The following is a 21,360-nucleotide window of genomic DNA, read 5'->3' as shown; positions in this document are numbered from 1 at the left end:
TTTCCTTCTTGGTAAATTAGGCTAAGTGAAAAGATCACTGTCCAATAAACACACGTCGAGGGCCAGTTGTATACACTACAGATTCACTGGGGCACATGCCCAATAATGAAGGAATATTTTGAAATTACACTATCATAGTGAGCCACTGGCCCATTATCACTATCAATGTGTACGTGACCATCTTTACCCTTCCTGTCTGTAACAGACGGCCATACTCAATCAATAAAACAGGTATTGAAGGTTGATTATAACATTCAGCTGTTATTGGGTGTGGGAAAAGTCACATATAGATATATAAATATCCTAGATGACGTGTTCCCAGAAGTAGTCCCCGATCACAATATAAGGGCCAGGCCAACATAACTCACCTTGACAGCCCACGGCATGTCCACAGAGGCTGGGGCAGCTAGCAAGGAGGGACTCGCAGTGTCATGCTGGATAAGGAAACAGACATCATGGTTTAGTCATTAAAATGTGAACACAACAGAAAATATACAATACCATAAGAAAAACTGTAAGCGAGAATTTCTGGAGATAACAGTGTCAGCAGAAATATAACAGAGCCCTGGAAACCAATGTCAGTGGTTCTACCCGCCACACGTGTCACTGTCATCTGCATTTGCCCTATTTTATCATGATCATTCGGAGAGGTGATCAGTTTCAGACGGATGATGACTGCACCGCATGTGTGCAAGTTATTGGGTCACTTATATCGAGTGCTCCTGGATGCACATCCTGACAACTGAATAACAGAACCTGTTCATACTCTGCCTGATCTAACCATTTGGCTATCATGCTGTATGATCACAGGAGCTCAGGTGAGGACAACTCTAATATCACCTTAACAATAGTTCAAGCATACCTCGGAGCTGTCCTGTTTTTGGCAGGGCATTCCCCACTTTGGAGGACTGTCCACTTTCCCCCAACCCAGAAGGGTTGGGAAGTGTTCTGCTACCGCACACCATTGGGGCAGATGGCAGGGGGGAAAAAAACTTTTTTGGAGACCTAAGATGTTGGTTAAATCAATTCAAATTATATGCGAGACTTTGTGTGTCAATTATATCAGACATCAAACTGTCAGAAAAAAAAGAAGAGCTGTCAATATCTGGAATAAAATGCTTCTTACAAATCTGGGTGGCGGCACAACTTTCTTGAGGCTGCCGAGTGAAACTTCCATCCCATTCTGTGCAAAGGCCACTAGCTGCAAAGCTGCAAAAAATTCCTGGGGAAACACAAACAGCAACACAAACACACTAGTATTAGTACAAGACTTTGTGGGAAAGAACAATATTTAACATGCAGAGACGTAATATGTAAGCAGACGTCTACATTAGCATGTAGAAGTTATACAGTCACATACACGGCACTTTCTAGGCATAGAAACGCAAACAAAAGACTGCAAGAAAGAATCAGGATGTAGAAAACTAAAACACAGGAATTCCTGTCTTCCATGTAGGTAAAGTGACAGGACTGGGGGAGAGGAATGGTGGCTGTCAGCACATTCAAATCACATTCCCATCGCAGGGCTTCTCAATCCATTGTCTATTGTGTTCATGGCTTTGCTAACCCTATACTGTAACACGCACACAGTACTGTAATAGATGGTCATGTCAGTGAAGCAGCATGTTGTTAGTTGGCAGGGGGATGTATTTTCTATAGGAATTAAATTGCAGAATGCTGAATGTAAAGGTTTAGTGAAAGATAATCCAGTAAGAGGCAGATACAATTATTTATATAATTATTTACAGTTATTATATAGCATTTACAGAATACCACAAACATTTACTCTTTTCCTTTAACTAAGTAAACAAGACACATATACGTATTATCTGATTAGGCTAAAGGTGTGTACACATGGAAAGATTTTTTCTTTCGCTTTTGACTATGTATTCAAAATCAAAAGTCACCTTGAGATCCCGATGCAATACGGATGTGCAGTCCCGCAAAGTCGGTATCGCAAGCCTAGATAGACTGTGCAGGCAAGTTAATCTTGAATATCTAGTATAAAAGTATAGTCAAAATTGACACTTAGCCAAAATCGTACACAGTCAGTATCGCAAGCACAGTCATCTAGGCTTGCGATACCGACCTAGTCCCTATCGCATAGTGAGAACTGGGGTTAGCCCGAATCTCACCGTGTCTATGCACCTTTAGCACAAGACCAAACTTGGTGTTTCTTTTACAAACATTTCAACTGATTTTGCCGTTGAAATATTGAGTATTTACACATTATGAGTTAGGGTGTGTCCCATATAGGAAGTTATGTTCTATGCATAACAAGCTTTCATTTCTGCAGAGGATGTATTCCAACACAAGAGTCACTGAAGCATCACAACAGGTCAGTGCATAACAATAAAGCATCACAAATATATACCATGAACAGCATTTAAATGGGAGGTACGCCAATACTGCAGCATTAGACAGGATTGGCTACAGCTCCTGTCCAATCAGGTGCCGCATTTATTACACACCTCAAGTCTGACCAGGTTTAACTAAAAAACCCAAAGACTTGGATGTAGCTTTCCTCTTAAGAGTACACCGCTATTGGATAACCCCTCTAAAAAGATAACCCATTTAAGTTACAAAAATATTTGATTGTTCAGACATATCATGTGGCTAATACTCTATCACATTGCTCTTTGTGGCCCGAGTGTAAAACATCTGCTAGGAAATCCCTGAACTGTGAGCAATTTCCTTACGCTTCCTTCCTTAGTGTATGCAGATCATGTGACTGGCTGTATCTCTTATGGACAAACAGACCAATTTACATGGGCTAAGGACTATGCCCCATCCTAATTCTATCTTCAGTATATTTATTGTGCTTTTATCATACAGAACCCCCCCCCTAATTCTGACAAATCCCACACTGGTGCTGATAACAGGGAACTGCACTACGCGAGACTTAAAAGTGCAGAATGACATTACCTGCTTGTTTAAATATCCCTTGCTCTCTGTATCCGCCAGATCCCAAATCTATGCAGAGAGAAATGGCAATGGGTTATTTCCAGGGAAAATGACTTACAGGAAAACACTGATACAGCACAGACTTACTAGCGTTTCCTGACCCGTCCGCATGCAATGTGCTTAACCAACAAAATATTAATTACACAGATGTACAAGGATGAAAACTGGTAAGGGTAGGAATAACAAAAACAGAATATAGTAATTCTAAGTGGTTATTCATGTGCCATCATGCCCTGGCAGACTTTCTGGGACCAGTAGTGCACCTGTAAAGAACAATAATGTTTTTTCTGTACCAAAACCCCAGAGGTACAGAACTGCCCCAGTGCTATTTGCACCAGGGTTAGTTGGACTCAGGAGGGAGACCCCAAAATGTTTGTTGTTTTTTCAGGCCACACTCCAATAAGAGAAATGAATCCTGGTGGAATCATGGTGGTGGGGGAGGGGGGGGGGGGGGGTCACACACTGTAAGTCTCCTCGCTATGGTTCCATGAGCCCTGGTTGGCCAAACCTAATGCTTGTAATGGGAAAATGGGGCAGACCCCAGCTCTTTGTTCCCCCAGTGCCCCCAATTTTTCCAATGCTAGCCTAGGCAGACGTAGCGCCAGTGCTGGTTATACTTACACTTATTTTCCCCTTAAATGTATTTATATTAATTATCATTAAAACCGATGGAGCTGCATTAGCAGATTAATTGCTGTCCTTGGCATGTCTATTGCTTAGTCAAGGTTTTCCCAAATTCCACCATTACACTCCAGGTTTTAAAGGATATCCATGCTTGAGTCCAGATAACTCAAATTTCCCTGAGGTACTAATTAAGTCATCTGTGCTCAAGCATGGACTATAACAGTGGAGTTTGTGGAATTCTGGCTTAGTGAGTTATTCTGGTGCGATTCCAACTCACTACTACAGGCCGGGCCAACCTGTGGCTCTGCAGCTGTTGGGAAACTACACATCCCAGCATGCCTTGCCACAGTTTTAGCATTCCCTAATATCAAAACTGTGGAAGGACATGCTGGGACTTGTAGTTTCTTAACAGCTAGAGCACCACAGATTGGCCAGACCTGCGCTATTACATCCACGTTGGGGCGAGAATGGCTGGGGCGAGGTTATTGCACATTTGGCAATAGTAGCATTCAATTACATACGATGACTTGAAATTTGCCGAAAATGCGCCACTTTACTAAACTCAGACCGTATTACATTACAGCCTACATGTTTACAAACATACAAGACAAAACTTCAGTGAAGATTTAAATGATCTATCTCTGGACAAGAGCACACCATGGGCCGGACGCAATGCAATGCGAGACGGTCAGAGCTCCGAGCTTCCGGACGAAATCGTACGTTTTTTTTAAAGTGGCAGTCATTTACACGGCAAGCCCAGGTTGGTTTTGCCTAGTAAATGATTGCCACTTTTAAAAAAAAGTAAGAGTTCAGCTGGAATCTAGGCATTCCGGCCGTCTCACATTGCATTACATCTGGCCCTATATGTGAGAATATGGGACAAGCGGTTTTATGCATGTACCATGTGTTCCGCTATACTGAACGCACCTACTCACAAGCAGGAATGAATATGTAGACAAGCAGAAGCACATGCTATATGTGGCTGTTGCCACGTTTAGCCTTATATTTTAAATGCACTTGCTCTATCAGAAGGATTAAGTTACCCAACATCACTTGCCTTGCCCAGCACCAGGTCTGGCAGTCCAGACTTCTTCAAGAAAAGGGCAGCATCTCCAGCCAATACTCTCCCAGAGTTTGCGGATTCCACCTGTGGAGGACAATATGTATTGCTCTTAGCTGGCTTTGATCAGATTTTAGGACCAGACTGAATAGCATTCAGCATCTGGCCTGGAGTACACATGCTGACACACCTGTACTGAAGTAATAGGATTTTGGTTACCTACCGGTAAATCCTTATCTCGTAGTCCGTAGAGGATGCTGGGGTCCATATTAGTACCATGGGGTATAGACGGGTCCACCAGGAGCCATTGGCACTTTAAGAGTTTGAGAGTGTGGGCTGGTTCCTCCCTCTATGCCCCTCCTACCAGGCTCAGTCTAGAAACTGTGCCCAAGGAGATGGACATATTCGAGAGAAGTATTTAACACAGATAGTGGCGAGATTCATACCAGCTCACACATACAAGGCAAATCAAGCTAACAAGCTTGAAAACTCAGCAACCGCTGAAACATTACTTACCAAGTAACAATGCAGTACTTAACTAAAAACAAAGTTGTACTGAACCAGATAACAATAGCCGGAAAACGAAGCACTGGGCGGGCGCCCAGCATCCTCTACGGACTACGAGAAAAGGATTTACCGGTAGGTAACCAAAATCCTATTTTTTCTTACGTCCTAGAGGATGCTGGGGTCCATATTAATACCATGGGGATGTACCAAAGCTCCCAGAACGGGAGGGAGAGCGCGGAGGCTGCTGCAGAACTGATTGGCCTCTGATGATCTGAAGTTCAGTCAAAGTATCGAACTTGTAGAACTTTGCAAACATGTTCGACCCAGACCAAGTTGCTGCTCGGCAAAATTGTAACGCCAAGACACCCCAGGCAGCCGCCCAGGAAGACCCCACCTTGCGTGTAGAGTGGGCCTTGACAGACGTAGGACACGGCAAGCCTGCCGTAGAATACGCATGCTGGATAGTGAATCTGATCCAGCGAGAGATCGTCTGCTTAGAAGCAGGACACACAATTCTCTTGGGATCATACAGTACAAACAGAGTCCGATTTCCTGTGATGAGCAGTCCTTTTCACATACATTTTCAGAGCCCTTACAACATCCAAGGACTTTGATGAAATTGAGGAGTCAGTAGCCACTGACACCACAATAGGTTGGTTGATATGAAATACCGACACAACCTTCGGAAGAAACTGCTGACGTGTCCGGAGCTCAGCTCTATCTTCGTGGAAGATCAAGTGTGGGCTTTTACACGATAAAGCCCCCAACTCCGACACACGTCTAGCAGAAGCTAAAGCCAACAAAGTGATCGCTTTCCACGTAAGAAATGGGACTTCAACCTCCTGTAGAGGTTAGAAACAGTCCAATTGGAGGAACTGCAACACCACGTTAAGGTCCCAAGGCGCCGTAGGCGGTACAAAGGGAGGATGGATGTGCAGAACCTCAGGGAGGGCAGCCAATTGTTTTTGGAAGAAAACGGATAGGGACGAAATCTGGACCTTCACAGATCCCAACTTTAGGCCCATATCCACACCAGCTTGTAAGAAGAGGAGAAACCGTCCCAGTTGAAACGCCACCGTAGGAAATTTCTTGGACTCCACACCAAGATACATATTTTTTCCAAATTCAATGGTAATGTTTAGACGTTACTCCTTTCCTAGCCTGTATCAGGGTGGGAATAACCTTGTTCGGAATGCCCTTTCGAGCTAGTATCAGGCGTTCAACCTCCATGCCGTCAAACGTAGCCGCAGTAAGTCTTGATAGGCGAATGGCCCCTGCTGCAGCAAATCCTCCCGAAGAGGAAGAGGGCTCGGCTCTTGTTGCAGTAGATCCCCGTACCAAGCCCTTCTTGGCCAGCCTGGAGCAATGAGGATCGCTTGAACCTTTGTTCTCATTATGAGCTTTAGAGCCCTTGGGATGAGTGGAAGTGGAGGAAACACATACACCGACTGGAACACCCACGGAGTCACTAGGGTGTCCACCGCCACGGCTTGCGGGTCCCTCGACCTGGAACAATACCGCCGAAGCTTCTTGTTGAGACGAGACGCCATCATGTCGATCTGGGGTACGCCCCAAAGATCTGTTACCTCCTTGAACACCTCCGGATGGAGAACCCACTCCCCTGGATGGAGATCGTGTCTGCTGAGGAAGTCCGCTTCCCAGTTGTCTACTCCCAGAGGATGATTCTTGTTACCTCTGCCATCGCAGCTCTGCTCTTCGTTCCACCCTGTCGGTTTATGTAAGCCACTGTTGTCACATTGTCCAGCTGCACTTGAATGGCCCGATTTCTCAGAAGATGGGCCGCTTGGAGGAGACCGTTGTAGACAGCTCTTAGTTCCAGAATGTTTATCGGCAGGCCGGCTTCCAGACTTGACCACCTTCCTTGGAAGGTTTCCCCTTGAGTGACTGCGCCCCAGCATTGCATCCGTGGTTAGAAGGATCCAGTCCTGAATCCCGAACCTGCGGCCCTCCAGAAGGTGAGATAATTGCAGCCACCAGAGGAGCGAAATCCTGGCCTTTGGCGACAGACAAATTCTCTGGTGCATGTGTAGATGGGATCCCGACCACTTGTCTAAGAGATCCAGTTGGAAGGACCGAGCGTGAAACCTCCCGTACTGCAAAGCTTCGTACGAGGCCACCATCTTCCCCAGAAGGCGAATGCACTGATGAATTGACACCCGGGCTGGCTTCAAGACATCCCGGACCATCGTTTGAATCACCAACGCCTTTTCCACTGGGAGAAACACCCTCTGCACTTCCGTGTCGAGGATCATTCCCAGAAAGGACAACCTACTGGTTGGTTCCAAATATGACTTTAGAAGATTCAGAATGAGAGTGTTATGGACCGTAACAGCTTTCCTTGGATGATGCCTTTATCAGCAGATCATTCAGATACAGAATTATGTTCACCCCCTGTCTGCGGAGGAGAATCATCATTTCCGCCATCACCTTGATGAATACCCTTGGTGCTGTGGAGAGACCGAATGGGAGGGCCTGGAACTGAAAGCGACAGCCCAACAGTGCAAATCGCAGATAAGCTTGATGCGGCAGCCAAATCGGAATGTGGAAGTACGCATCCTTGATATCTAGGGATACTAGAAATTTCCCCCTCCTGCAGACATGATATCACCGCCCTTAGGGACTCCATTTTGAATTTGAACGACCTCAGAAACGGGTTTAGTGATTTTAAGTTCAGAATGGGCCTGACCGAACCATCCGGTTTCGGTACCACGAAAAGGTTTGAATAGTAACCTTTGTTCTGCATGTGAGGTGGTACTGGCACAATGACCTGTGCCTCCACCAACTTCTGGACTGCTTCTTGCAAGACAGTCCTGTCTGCCAGCAGAGCTGGCAAGCCTGATCTGAAAAATCGGTGAGGAGGAAGATTTTGAAATTCAAGCCTGTAGCCCTGGGACATAATATCTTGCACCCAGGGGTCCAGGCCGGAGGACACCCAGACATGACTGAAATTTCTGAGTCTCGCTCCCACCAGCCCCACCTCTGGGACGTGCAGTCCACCGTCATGCAGAGGACTTTGGTGTACCTGAAGCAGGTTTCTGTTCCTGGGAACCTGCAGCCGCAGGTGTCTTGAACTTGGGCTGACCTCCCCGAAAGAAGGTGTTGGATGGCTTTGTCTTTCTGGGCTTGTTAGACCGAAAGGACTCAAGAGTAACTGAAGAAAAGGGTTTCTTCGGAGCAGGTGTAGCTGAGGGAAGGAAGGGTGACTTACCAGCCGTAGCCGTGTAGATCCATGCATCTAACGCTTCCCCAAAGACACAGAGTCCCTGGACATTGCTTAATAGAGACCACAAACACTCCACACACACACACACACACACACACACACACACACACACACACACACAGGGGAGGGCAGACAGAGTTTCACCCCCACGAGTGCCAAGAGAGACACAGAGATTGGAGCCAACCCACACACAGCGCTTTTAGTATAAAGGGAGACCCCCGATCAGCGCTGACTGTGCACCTTAACAGGATACACAGTAATTTTGCAGCCTCCCCCCCCTTCTACAACCTCCTGGTACCGTGAAAGATAGCTGGAGTTGCTGTGAAGGGACTTGCTCTTCACTGACAGCACTGTGCAGGCAGGAAAATGGCACTGAACGCTGCTGGGTCCGCTCTGAGGAGAAGCCCCGCCCCCAAAATGGCGCTGTCTTCCCGCTCTTTATAGGATTATACTGGCCTGAGGATTGATACTGGCTGAGATCCGGGGATCCAGACAGGCTGTGTGACCAGTGTAGGCGCTGCCTCAGGGCGCCCCTCACAGCACCGCACCATGTACCGCTGAGCCTCCAAAGCGCAGTTAATACGGCGCTCCTACCCTGATGCTGCCATCTTCACACCGACCCCCCGCTTGCTAGGGGGGTCGGTGACTCACTCGCCACAATCTTCAGCTCTGTAAGGGGGTGGCGGCACGCTGCTGGGGTGAGCGATCCCCTGCGGCGGGGAACAATCTATTCCCTCTGGAGCTCAGTGTCTAGTCAGCGGAGACAGTGGTTTAGACCCCGCAGGGCGGACACTGCTCCCCCCCTCAGTCCCTCGATGCAGGGAGGCTGTTGCCAGCAGCCTCCCTGTAAAATAATAAACTCTAAAAGTAAACTTTACTAAGGAAACTCTGGAGAGCTCCCCTAGCTGTGACCAGCTCCTCCGGGCACATTTTCTAAACTGGGTCTGGTAGGAGGGGCATAGAGGGAGGAGCCAGCCCACACTCTCAAACTCTTAAAGGGCCAATTGCTCCTGGTGGACCCGTCTATACCCCATGGTACTAATATGGACCCCCAGTATCCTCTAGGACGTAAGAGAAATCAAATACATCTTATGCTGGGTACTTATGGGTTTGTGAGAAGAGCCAATCTATCACTAGCTGGTCTGCAGGTGTAAGCAAACGATATATTTTAACTACGTCATTCACAGACATATTGGGTCGACTGAGGAGCACAGTCGATGGCCGATATCTTCAGATACTTGCTGCGGGGGGCTGACGTCACAGCTGGGCGGGCAAATTCAAATGCCACGCCTAGCTGGATGACATCACCGACATGTTGAGCAGCTGATCGGCGAGTGCATGTGCTTGCCTGGATCAGCCGCTCGGTCCGCAGTCAAGTTGTGACGGTGTGTACCCAGTCTTAGGGGTCAATTAATCCAATTGGCTGCGTAGGGTGAGAAGAGCCGTTGCAACGGCGTTTAAACGCCGGCAACGGCACTCGATCTCGCACCCTTCGCGGGCTCGAATCAGGCCCAATTCGCGCAAAATAGCTCGGACCTCTATAGGGTAGCGAGCAGTTTTGCGCAAATTTGCCGCGACAATATCGCCGCTAACTGGATTGACCCCTTAGGCTGCTATAGCTGATCGCATACTTTACACATGAAAAAAACATCTGCACGGATTGAACATTATTTACAGCAGGTGAGTCAGAATATGAAGTGATCGGGACCATGTCCACACACGTGATCAGTGACTGGTATCACAGGCAGCAGCTATATTACAGCAATGGGCACATGACATTTCTAAGCACCGCCATATACACTTTGTCACCTAATTACAATATAATTGCCATTTTGGAAGCGGGAAGGATGGGGCAATTGGACACAGCAATATGCTGGTGACAAAAGAGTGCTTTGAGTGGCCACATGTCTCTGAAAATCCAGTCCTTGATCTCGATTGGTCAGTGTTAATGTGTAACTGCCAATTTCCCGGCCCACATACTAATATGCTCTGTGAAAGCTCCCATTAGCGTGTGTATTCCAGGAAACTGGCACTTATTCTGCTTGTTCTGTGCAGGCACATGCAGAGTCTAAGTGCCCAGGCTGGAGATAGGGGCGCTTAGTACACAGTGTCACTTGCCCACGTAGGCTTTTTCATCTTTCTCTAATTAAATGGTTGCAGCTAATGAATGATTAAACTCAGTCGCCTTTCTTATTGACCTCGTACATACGGCAATCAAACACACATAAAAATACAAACTAAAATACACATGGAGCAGTTCGTTTAAAAGGTCAATGTGTTCTTCTATTTGTACCAGTCACTCGTTTTATTGCCTTGTATTGTTATCGGACTACCTCGCAAATGGACTGTAGATACATGCAGCCGTTTCAGAACACATCAAAGGAGGAAAATAAGAATTTACTTACCGATAATTCTATTTCTCATAGTCCGTAGTGGATGCTGGGGACTCCGTAAGGACCATGGGGAATAGCGGCTCCGCAGGAGACTGGGCACATCTAAAGAAAGCTTTAGGACTATCTGGTGTGCACTGGCTCCTCCCCCTATGACCCTCCTCCAAGCCTCAGTTAGGATACTGTGCCCGGACGAGCGTACACAATAAGGAAGGATTTTGAATCCCGGGTAAGACTCATACCAGCCACACCAATTACACCGTATAACCTGTGATCTGAACCCAGTTAACAGCATGATAACAGAGGAGCCTCTGAAAGATGGCTCACAACAATAATAACCCGATTTTTGTAACAATAACTATGTACAAGTATTGCAGACAATCCGCACTTGGGATGGGCGCCCAGCATCCACTACGGACTATGAGAAATAGAATTATCGGTAAGTAAATTCTTATTTTCTCTAACGTCCTAAGTGGATGCTGGGGACTCCGTAAGGACCATGGGGATTATACCAAAGCTCCCAAACGGGCGGGAGAGTGCGGATGACTCTGCAGCACCAAATGAGAGAACTCCAGGTCCTCCTCAGCCAGGATATCAATTTTGTAGAATTTTACAAACGTATTTGCTCCTGACCAAGTAGCTGCTCGGCAAAGTTGTAAAGCCGAGACCCCTCGGGCAGCCGCCCAAGATGAGCCCACCTTCCTTGTGGAGTGGGCATTTACAGATTTTTGGCTGTGGCAGGCCTGCCACAGAATGTGCAAGCTGAATTGTACTACAAATCCAACGAGCAATAGTCTGCTTAGAAGCAGGAGCACCCAGCTTGTTGGGTGCACACAGGATAAACAGCGAGTCAGATTTCCTGACTCCAGCCGTCCTGGAAACATATATTTTCAGGGCACTGACAACGTCTAGCAACTTGGAGGCCTCCAAGTCCCTAGTAGCCGCAGGCACCACCAATAGGTTGGTTCAGGTGAGACGCTGAAACCACCTTGGAGAGAAACTGAGGACGAGTCCTCAATTCCGCCCTGTCCGAATGGAAAATCAGATAAGGGCTTTTTCAGGATAAAGCCGCCAATTCTGACACGCGCCTGGCCCAGGCCAGGGCCAACAGCATGACCACTTTCCATGTGAGATATTTTAACTCCACAGATTTAAGTGGTTCAAACCAATGTGACTTTTGGAACCCAAAACTACATTGAGATCCCAAAGTGCCACTGGAGGCACAAAAGGAGGCTGTATATGCAGTACCCCTTTTACAACGTCTGAACTTCAGGGACTGAAGCTAGTTCTTTTTGGAAGAAAATTGACAGGGCCGAAATTTGAACCTTAATGGACCCCAATTTCAGGTCCATAGACACTCCTGTTTGCAGGAAATGTAGGAATCGACCCAGTTGAATTTCCTCCGTCAGGCCTTACTGGCCTCGCACCACGCAACATATTTTCGCCAATTGCGGTGATCATGTTTTTGCTGTTACATCCTTCCTGGCTTTGATCAGGATAGGGATGACTTCATCCGGAATGCCTTTTTTCCTTCAGGATCCGGCGTTCAACCGCCATGCCGTCAAACGCAGCCGCGGTAAGTCTTGGAACAGACAGGGTCCTTGCTGGAGCAGGTCCCTTCTTAGAGGTAGAGGCCACGGATCCTCCGTGAGCATCTCCTGAAGTTCCGGTTACCAAGTCCTTCTTGGCCAATCCGGAACCACGAATATAGTGCTTACTCCTCTCCATCTTATCAATCTCAGTACCTTGGGTATGAGAGGCAGAGGAGGGAACACATACCCTGACTGGTACACCCACGGTGTTACCAGAGCGTCTACAGCTTATTGCCTGAGGGTCCCTGGACCTGGCGCAATACCTGTCGAGTTTTTAATCATGTGGAAGACTTCTGGGTGAAGTCCCCACTCTCCCGGGTGGAGGTCGTGCTGAGGAAGTCTGCTTCCCAGTTGTCCACTCCCGGAATGAATACTGCTGACAGTGCTATCACATGATTTTCCGCCCAGCGAAGAATCCTTGCAGCTTCTGCCATTGCCCTCCTGCTTCTTGTGCCACCCTGTCTGTTTACGTGGGTGACTGCCGTGATGTTGTCCGACTGGATCAACACCGGCTGACCTTGAAGCAGAGGTCTTGCTAAGCTTAGAGCATTGTAAATGTCCCTTAGCTTCAGGATATTTATGTGAAGTGATGTCTCCAGGCTTGACCATAAGCCCTGGATATTCCTTCCCTGTGTGACTGCTCCCCAGCCTCGCAGGCTGGCATCCGTGGTCACCAGGACCCAGTCCTGAATGCCTAATCTGCGGCCCTCTAGAAGATGAGCACTCTGCAACCACCACAGGAGGGACACCCTTGTCCTTGGTGACAGGGTTATCCGCTGATGCATCTGAAGATGCGATCCGGACCATTTGTCCAGCAGGTCCCACTGGAAAGTTCTTGCGTGGAATCTGCCGAATGGGATTGCTTCGTAGGAAGCCACCATTTTACCCAGAACCCTTGTGCATTGATGCACTGAGACTTGGCTCGGTTTTAGGAGGTTCCTGACTAGCTCGGATAACTCCCTGGCTTTCTCCTCCGGGAGAAACACCTTTTTCTGGACTGTGTCCAGGATCATCCCTAGGAACAAAAGACACGTCGTCGGAACCAGGTGCGATTTTGGAATATTGAGAATCCAATCGTGCTGCCGCAACACTACCTGAGATAGTGCTACACCGACCTCCAACTGTTCCCTGGATCTTACCCTTATCAGGGAATTGTCCAAGGAAGGGATAACTAAAATTCACTTCCTTCGAAGGAATATCATCATTTCGGCCATTACCTTGGTAAAGACCCGGGGTGCCGTGTACCATCCATACGGCAGCGTCTGAACTGATAGTGACCGTTCTGTACCATAAACCTGAGGTACCCTTGGTGAGAAGGGTAAATTTTGACATGAAGGTAAGCATCCTTGATGTCCCGAGACATCATGTAGTCCCCTTCTTCCAGGTTCGCAATCACTGCTCTCAGTGACTTAATCTTGAATTTGAACCTCTGTACGTAAGTGTTCAAAGATTTTAGATTTAGAATCGGTCTCACCGAGCCGTCCGGCTTCGGTACCACAACAGTGTGGAATAATACCCCGTTCCCTGTTGCAGGAGGGGTATCTTGATTATCACCTGCTGGGAATACAGCTTGTGAATGGCTTCCAAAACTGTCTCCCTGTCAGAAGGAGACATCGGTAAAGGCGACTTTAGGAAACGGCGAGGGGGAGACGTCTCGAATTCTAATTTGTACCCCTGAGATATCACCTGAAGGATCCAGGGGTCTACTTGCGAGTGAGCCCACTGCACGCTGAAATTCATTGAGACGGGCCCCCCACCGTGCCTGATTCTGCTTGTAAAGCCCCAGCGTATACTGAGGGCTTGGCAGAGGCGGGAGAGGGTTTCTGTTCCTGGGAACTGGCTGATTTCTGCAGCCTTTTTCCTCTCCCTCTGTCACGGGGCAGAAATGAGGAACCTTTTGCCCGCTTGTCCACGAAAAGATTGCGCCTGATAATACGGCGTCTTCTCATGTTGAGAGGCTACCTGGGGTACAAACGTGGAATTCCCAGCTGTTACCGTGGCCACCAGGTCTGAAAGACCGACCCCAAATAACTCCTCCCTTAATAAAGCAATACTTCCAAATGCCGTTTGGAATACGCATCACCTGACCACTGACGTGTCCATAACCCTCTACTGGTAGAAATGGACAACGCGCTTAGACTTGATGCCAGTCGGCAAATATTCCGCTGTGCATCACGCATATATAAAAATGCATCTTTTAAATGCTCTATAGGCAAAAATATACTGTCCCTATCTAGGGTATCAATATTTTCAGTCAGGGAATCCGACCACGCCAACCCAGCACTGCACATCCAGGCTGAGGCGATTGCTGGTCGCAGTATAACACCAGTATGTGTGTAAATACCTTTCTCTGACGTCCTAAGTGGATGCTGGGGACTCCGTCAGGACCATGGGGAATAGCGGCTCCGCAGGAGACAGGGCACAAAAGTAAAAGCTTTAGGATCAGGTGGTGTGCACTGGCTCCTCCCCCTATGACCCTCCTCCAAGCCTCAGTTAGGTTTTTGTGCCCGGCCGAGAAGGGTGCAATCTAGGTGGCTCTCCTAAAGAGCTGCTTAGAGTAAAAGTTTTGTTAGGTTTTTTATTTTCAGTGAGTCCTGCTGGCAACAGGCTCACTGCAACGAGGGACTTAGGGGAGAAGAAGTGAACTCACCTGCGTGCAGGATGGATTGGCTTCTTAGGCTACTGGACACTAGCTCCAGAGGGACGATCACAGGTACAGCCTGGATGGGTTACCGGAGCCGCGCCGCCGACCCCCTTGCAGATGCCGAAGAGAGAAGAGGTCCAGAAACCGGCGGCTGAAGACTTTTCAGTCTTCATGAGGTAGCGCACAGCACTGCAGCTGTGCGCCATTGCTCTCAGCACACTTCACACCAACGGTCACTGAGGGTGCAGGGCGCTGGGGGGGGCGCCCTGGGCAGCAATGAAAGTACCTATTCTGGCTAAAAATACATCACATATAGCCTCTGGGGCTATATGGATGTATTTAACCCCTGCCAGGTTGTCAGAAAAACGGGAGAAGAAGCCCGCCGAAAAGGGGGCGGGGCCTATTCTCCTCAGCACACAGCGCCATTTTCCTACACAGCTCCGCTGCTAGGAAGGCTCCCAGGCTCTCCCCTGCACTGCACTACAGAAACAGGGTTAAAACAGAGAGGGGGGGCATTTTATGTGGCGATATTATTATATATTAAGATGCTATAAGGGAAAACACTTATATAAGGTTGTCCCTGTATAATTATAGCGTTTTGGTGTGTGCTGGCAAACTCTCCCTCTGTCTCCCCAAAGGGCTAGTGGGGTCCTGTCCTCTATCAGAGCATTCCCTGTGTGTGTGCTGTGTGTCGGTACGTGTGTGTCGACATGTATGAGGACGATGTTGGTGAGGAGGCGGAGCAATTGCCTGTAATGGTGATGTCACTCTCTAGGGAGTCGACACCGGAATGGATGGCTTATTTAGGGAATTACGTGATAATGTCAACACGCTGCAAGGTCGGTTGACGACATGAGACGGCCGGCAAACCAATTAGTACCTGTCCAGGCGTCTCAAACACCGTCAGGGGCTTTAAAACGCTCATTACCTCAGTCGGTCGACACAGACACAGACACTGACTCCAGTGTCGACGGTGAAGAAACAAACGTATTTTCCATTAGGGCCACACGTTACATGTTAAGGGCAATGAAGGAGGTGTTACATATTTCTGATACTACAAGTACCACAAAAAAGGGTATTATGTGGGGTGTGAAAAAACTACCTGTAGTTTTTCCTGAATCAGATAAATTAAATGAAGTGTGTGATGATGCGTGGGTTTCCCCCGATAGAAAATTATTGGCGTTATACCCTTTCCCGCCAGAAGTTAGGGCGCGTTGGGAAACACCCCCTAGGGTGGATAAGGCGCTCACACGCTTATCAAAACAAGTGGCGTTACCGTCTCCAGATACGGCCGCCCTCAAGGAGCCAGCTGATAGGAGGCTGGAAAATATCCCAAAAAGTATATACACACATACTGGTGTTATACTGCGACCAGCGATCGCCTCAGCCTGGATGTGCAGCGCTGGGGTGGCTTGGTCGGATTCCCTGACTGAAAATATGGATACCCTTGATAGGGACAGTATTTTATTGACTATAGAGCATTTAAAGGATGCATTTCTATATATGCGAGATGCACAGAGGGATATTTGCACTCTGGCATCAAGAGTAAGTGCGATGTCCATGTCTGCCAGAAGATGTTTATGGACACGACAGTGGTCAGGTGATGCAGATTCCAAACGGCACATGGAAGTATTGCCGTATAAAGGGGAGGAGTTATTTGGGGTCGGTCCATCGGACCTGGTGGCCACGGCAACAGCTAGAAAATCCACCTTTTTTACCCCAAGTCACATCTCAGCAGAAAAAGACACCGTCTTTTCAGCCTCAGTCCTTTCGTCCCCATAAGGGCAAGCGGGCAAAAGGCCAGTCATATCTGCCCAGGGGTAGAGGAAAGGGAAGAAGACTGCAGCAGGCAGCCCCTTCCCAGGAACAGAAGCCCTCCACCGCTTCTGCCAAGTCCTCAGCATGACGCTGGGGCCGTACAAGCGGACTCAGGTGCGGTGGGGGGTCGTCTCAAGAGTTTCAGCACGCAGTGGGCTCACTCGCAAGTGGACCCCTGGATCCTACAAGTAGTATCCCAGGGGTACAGATTGGAAATTCGAGACGTCTCCCCCTCGCAGGTTCCTGAAGTCTGCTTTACCAACGTCTCCCTCCGACAGGGAGGCAGTATTGGAAACAATTCACAAGCTGTATTCCCAGCAGGTGATAATCAAAGTACCCCTCCTACAACAAGGAAAGGGGTATTATTCCACACTATTTGTGGTACTGAAGCCAGACGGCTCGGTGAGACCTATTCTAAATCTGAAATCTTTGAACACTTACATACAAAGGTTCAAATCAAGATGGAGTCACTCAGAGCAGTGATAGCGAACCAGGAAGAAGGGGACTATATGGTGTCCCTGGACATCAAGGATGCTTACCTCCATGTCCCAATTTGCCATTCTCACCAAGGGTACCTCAGGTTCGTGGTACAGAACTGTCACTATCAGTTTCAGACGCTGCCGTTTGGATTGTCCACGGCACCCCGGGTCTTTACCAAGGTAATGGCCGAAATGATGATTCTTCTTCAAAGAAAAGGCGTCTTAATTATCCCTTACTTGGACGATCTCCTGATAAGGGCAAGGTCCAGAGAACAGTTGGAGGTCGGAGTAGCACTATCTCAAGTAGTTCTACGACAGCACGGGTGGATTCTAAATATTCCAAAATCGCAGCTGATTCCGACGACACGTCTGCTGTTCCTAGGGATGATTCTGGACACAGTCCAGAAAAAGGTGTTTCTCCCGGAGGAGAAAGCCAGGGAGTTATCCGAGCTAGTCAGAAACCTCCTAAAACCAGGCCAAGTGTCAGTGCATCAATGCACAAGAGTCCTGGGAAAAATGGTGGCTTCTTACGAAGCGATTCCATTCGGCAGATTTCACGCAAGAATTTTTCAGTGGGATCTGCTGGACGAATGGTCCGGATCGCATCTTCAGATGCATCAGCGGATAATCCTGTCTCCAAGGACAAGGGTGTCTCTTCTGTGGTGGCTGCAGAGTGCTCATCTACTAGAGGGCAGCAGATTCGGCATTCAGGACTGGGTCCTGGTGACCACGGATGCCAGCCTGAGAGGCTGGGGAGCAGTCACACAGGGAAGAAATTTCCAAGGAGTGTGGTCAAGTCTGGAGACTTCTCTCCACATAAATATACTGGAGCTAAGGGCAATTTACAATGCTCTGAGCCTAGGAAGACCTCTGCTTCAAAGTCAACCGGTGCTGATCCAGTCGGACAACATCACGGCAGTCGCCCACGTAAACAGACAGGGCGGCACAAGAAGCAGGAGGGAAATGGCAGCAAGGATTCTTCACGGGGCGAAAAATCATGTGATAACACTGTCAGCGGTGTTCATTCCGGGAGTGGACAACTGGGAAGCAGACTTCCTCAGCAGGCACGACCTCCACCCGGGAGAGTGGGGACTTCATCTGGAAGTCTTCCACATGATTGTGAACCGTTGGGAAAGACCAAAGGTGGACATGATGGCGTCCCGTCTGAACAAAAAACTGGACAGGTATTGCGCCAGGTCAAGAGACCCTCAGGCAATAGCTGGGACGCTCTGGTAACACCGTGGGTGTACCAGTCGGTGTATGTGTTCCCTCCTCTGCCTCTCATACCCAAGGTACTGAGAATTATAAGACGGAGAGGAGTAAGAACTATACTCGTGGCTCCGGATTGGCCAAGAAGGACTTGGTACCCGGAACTTCAAGAGATACTAAGAAGGGACTTGCTTCAGCAAGGATCATGTCTGTTCCAAGACTTACCGCGGCTGCGTTTGACGGCATGGCGGTTGAACGCCGGATCCTAAGGGAAAAAGGCATTCCGGAAGAGGTCACCCCTACCCTGGTCAGAGCCAGGAAGGAGGTGACCGCACAACATTATCACCGCATTTGGCGAAAACATGTTGCATGGTGTGAGGCCAAGAAGGCCCCCACGGAGGAATTTCAACTCGGTCGACTCCTGCATTTCCTACAAACAGGAGTGTCTATGGGCCTCAAATTGGGGTCCGTTAAGGTTCAAATTTCGGCCCTGTCGATTTTCTTCCAGAAAGAATTGGCTTCAGTTCCTGAAGTCCAGAAGTTTGTCAAGGGAGTACTGCATATACAACCCCCTTTTGTGCCTCCAGTGGCACTGTGGGATCTCAACGTAGTTCTGGGATTCCTCAAATCACATTGGTTTAAACCGCTCAAATCTGTGGATTTGAAATATCTCACATGGAAAGTGACCATGCTGTTGGCCCTGGCCTCGGCCAGGCGAGTGTCAGAATTGGCGGCTTTGTCTCACAAAAGCCCATATCTGATTGTCCATTCGGACAGGGCAGAGCTGCGGACTCGTCCCCAGTTTCTCCCTAAGGTGGTGTCAGCGTTTCAACTGAACCAGCTTATTGTGGTACCTGCGGCTACTAGGGACTTGGAGGACTCCAAGTTGCTAGATGTTGTCAGGGCCCTGAAAATATAGGTTTCCAGGACGGCTGGAGTCAGGAAAACTGACTTGCTGTTATCCTGTATGCACCCAACAAACTGGGTGCTCTTGCTTCTAAGCAGACGATTGCTAGTTGGATGTGTAGTACAATTCAGCTTGCACATTCTGTGGCAGGCCTGCCACAGCCAAAATATGTAAATGCCCATTCCACAAGAAAGGTGGGCTCATCTTGGGCGGCTGCCCGAGGGGTCTCGGCTTTACAACTTTGCCGAGCTGCTACTTGGTCAGGGGCAAACACGTTTGCAAAATTCTACAAATTTGATACCCTGGCTGAGGAGGACCTGGAGTTCTCTCATTCGGTGCTGCAGAGTCATCCGCACTCTCCCGCCCGTTTGGGAGCTTTGGTATAATCCCCATGGTCCTTACGGAGTCCCCAGCATCCACTTAGGACGTCAGAGAAAATAAAAATTTACTTACCGATAATTCTATTTCTCGTAGTCCGTAGTGGATGCTGGGCGCCCATCCCAAGTGCGGATTGTCTGCAATACTTGTACATAGTTATTGTTACAAAAATCGGGTTATTATTGTTGTGAGCCATCTTTTCAGAGGCTCCGCTGTTATCATGCTGTTAACTGGGTTCAGATCACAGGTTGTACAGTGTGATTGGTGTGGCTGGTATGAGTCTTACCCGGGATTCAAAATCCTTCCTTATTGTGTACGCTCGTCCGGGCACAGTATCCTAACTGAGGCTTGGAGGAGGGTCATAGGGGGAGGAGCCAGTGCACACCACCTGATCCTAAAGCTTTTACTTTTGTGCCCTGTCTCCTGCGGAGCCGCTATTCCCCATGGTCCTTACGGAGTCCCCAGCATCCACTACGGACTACGAGAAATAGAATTATCGGTAAGTAAATTCTTATTTTTAGGATACCCTCCTGCTTTCTATCAGCAGGATCCTTAAGGGCGGCCATCTCAGGCGAAGGTAGAGCCCTTACAAGCGTGTGAGCGCTTTATCCCCCCTAGGGGGTGTTTCCCAACGCACCCTAACCTCTGGCGGGAAAGGATATAATGCCAATAACATTTTAGAAATTATCCGTTGTTATCGGGGGAAACCCACGCATCATCACACACCTCATTTAATTTCTCAGATTCAGGAAAACTACAGGTAGTTTTTCCTCACCGAACATAATACCCCTTTTTTGGTGGTACTCGTATTATCAGAAATGTGTAAAACATTTTTCATTGCCTCAATCATGTAACGTGTGGCCCTACTGGAAGTCACATTCATCTCTTCACCGTCGACACTGGAGTCAGTATCCGTGTCGGCGTCTATATCTGCCATCTGAGGTAACGGGCGCTTTAGAGCCCCTGACGGCCTATGAGACGTCTGGACAGGCACAAGCTGAGTAGCCGGCTGTCTCATGTCAACCACTGTCTTTTATACAGAGCTGACACTGTCACGTAATTCCTTCCAACAGTTCATCCACTCAGGTGTCGACCCCCTAGGGGGTGACATCACTATTACAGGCAATCTGCTCCGTCTCCACATCATTTTTCTCCTCATACATGTCGACACAAAAGTACCGACATACAGCACACACACAGGGAATGCTCTGATAGAGGACAGGACCCCACTAGCCCTTTGGGGAGACAGAGGGAGAGTTTGCCAGCACACACCAGAGCGCTATATATATATACAGGGATAACCTTATATAAGTGTTTTTCCCCTTATAGCTGCTGTATAGTTAATACTGCGCATAATTAGTGCCCCCCTCTCTTTTTTTTAACCCTTTCTGTAGTGTAGTGACTGCAGGGGAGAGACAGGGAGCTTCCCTCCAACGGAGCTGTGAGGGAAAATGGCGCCAGTGTGCTGAGGAGATAGGCTCCGCCCCTTTTTCGCGGACTTTTCTCCTGCTTTTTTATGGATTCTGGCAGGGGTTAAATGCATC

General features: G+C 48.4%; 1 protein-coding gene across 6 annotated transcripts in view; it reads right to left on the bottom strand.

Annotated features, from left to right (window-relative positions):
• EPS15 (epidermal growth factor receptor pathway substrate 15) overlaps nt 1-21,360 on the bottom strand; it is a 258,145-nt gene that overhangs the window by 163,161 nt on the left and 73,624 nt on the right. For 5 of the 6 annotated variants that reach the window (XM_063939551.1, XM_063939554.1, XM_063939552.1 and 2 more), the window contains exons 3-6: nt 4,646-4,735; nt 2,926-2,973; nt 1,127-1,222; nt 369-434 (exon numbers count right to left, since the gene is read on the bottom strand). In XM_063939551.1, the coding sequence (XP_063795621.1) occupies nt 369-434; nt 1,127-1,222; nt 2,926-2,973; nt 4,646-4,735 (300 nt within the window). Of the gene's footprint in view, nt 1-368; nt 435-1,126; nt 1,223-1,907; nt 1,999-2,925; nt 2,974-4,645; nt 4,736-21,360 lie in introns of those variants that run through there. The other variant, XM_063939556.1, reaches the window with a different exon arrangement.

Source organism: Pseudophryne corroboree, chromosome 9 (assembly GCF_028390025.1).
Source record: "Pseudophryne corroboree isolate aPseCor3 chromosome 9, aPseCor3.hap2, whole genome shotgun sequence".
Lineage (NCBI taxonomy): Eukaryota > Metazoa > Chordata > Amphibia > Anura > Myobatrachidae > Pseudophryne > Pseudophryne corroboree.
Note: the sequence above shows the minus strand (reverse complement) of the source record. Positions and strands in the feature narration are given on the sequence as shown.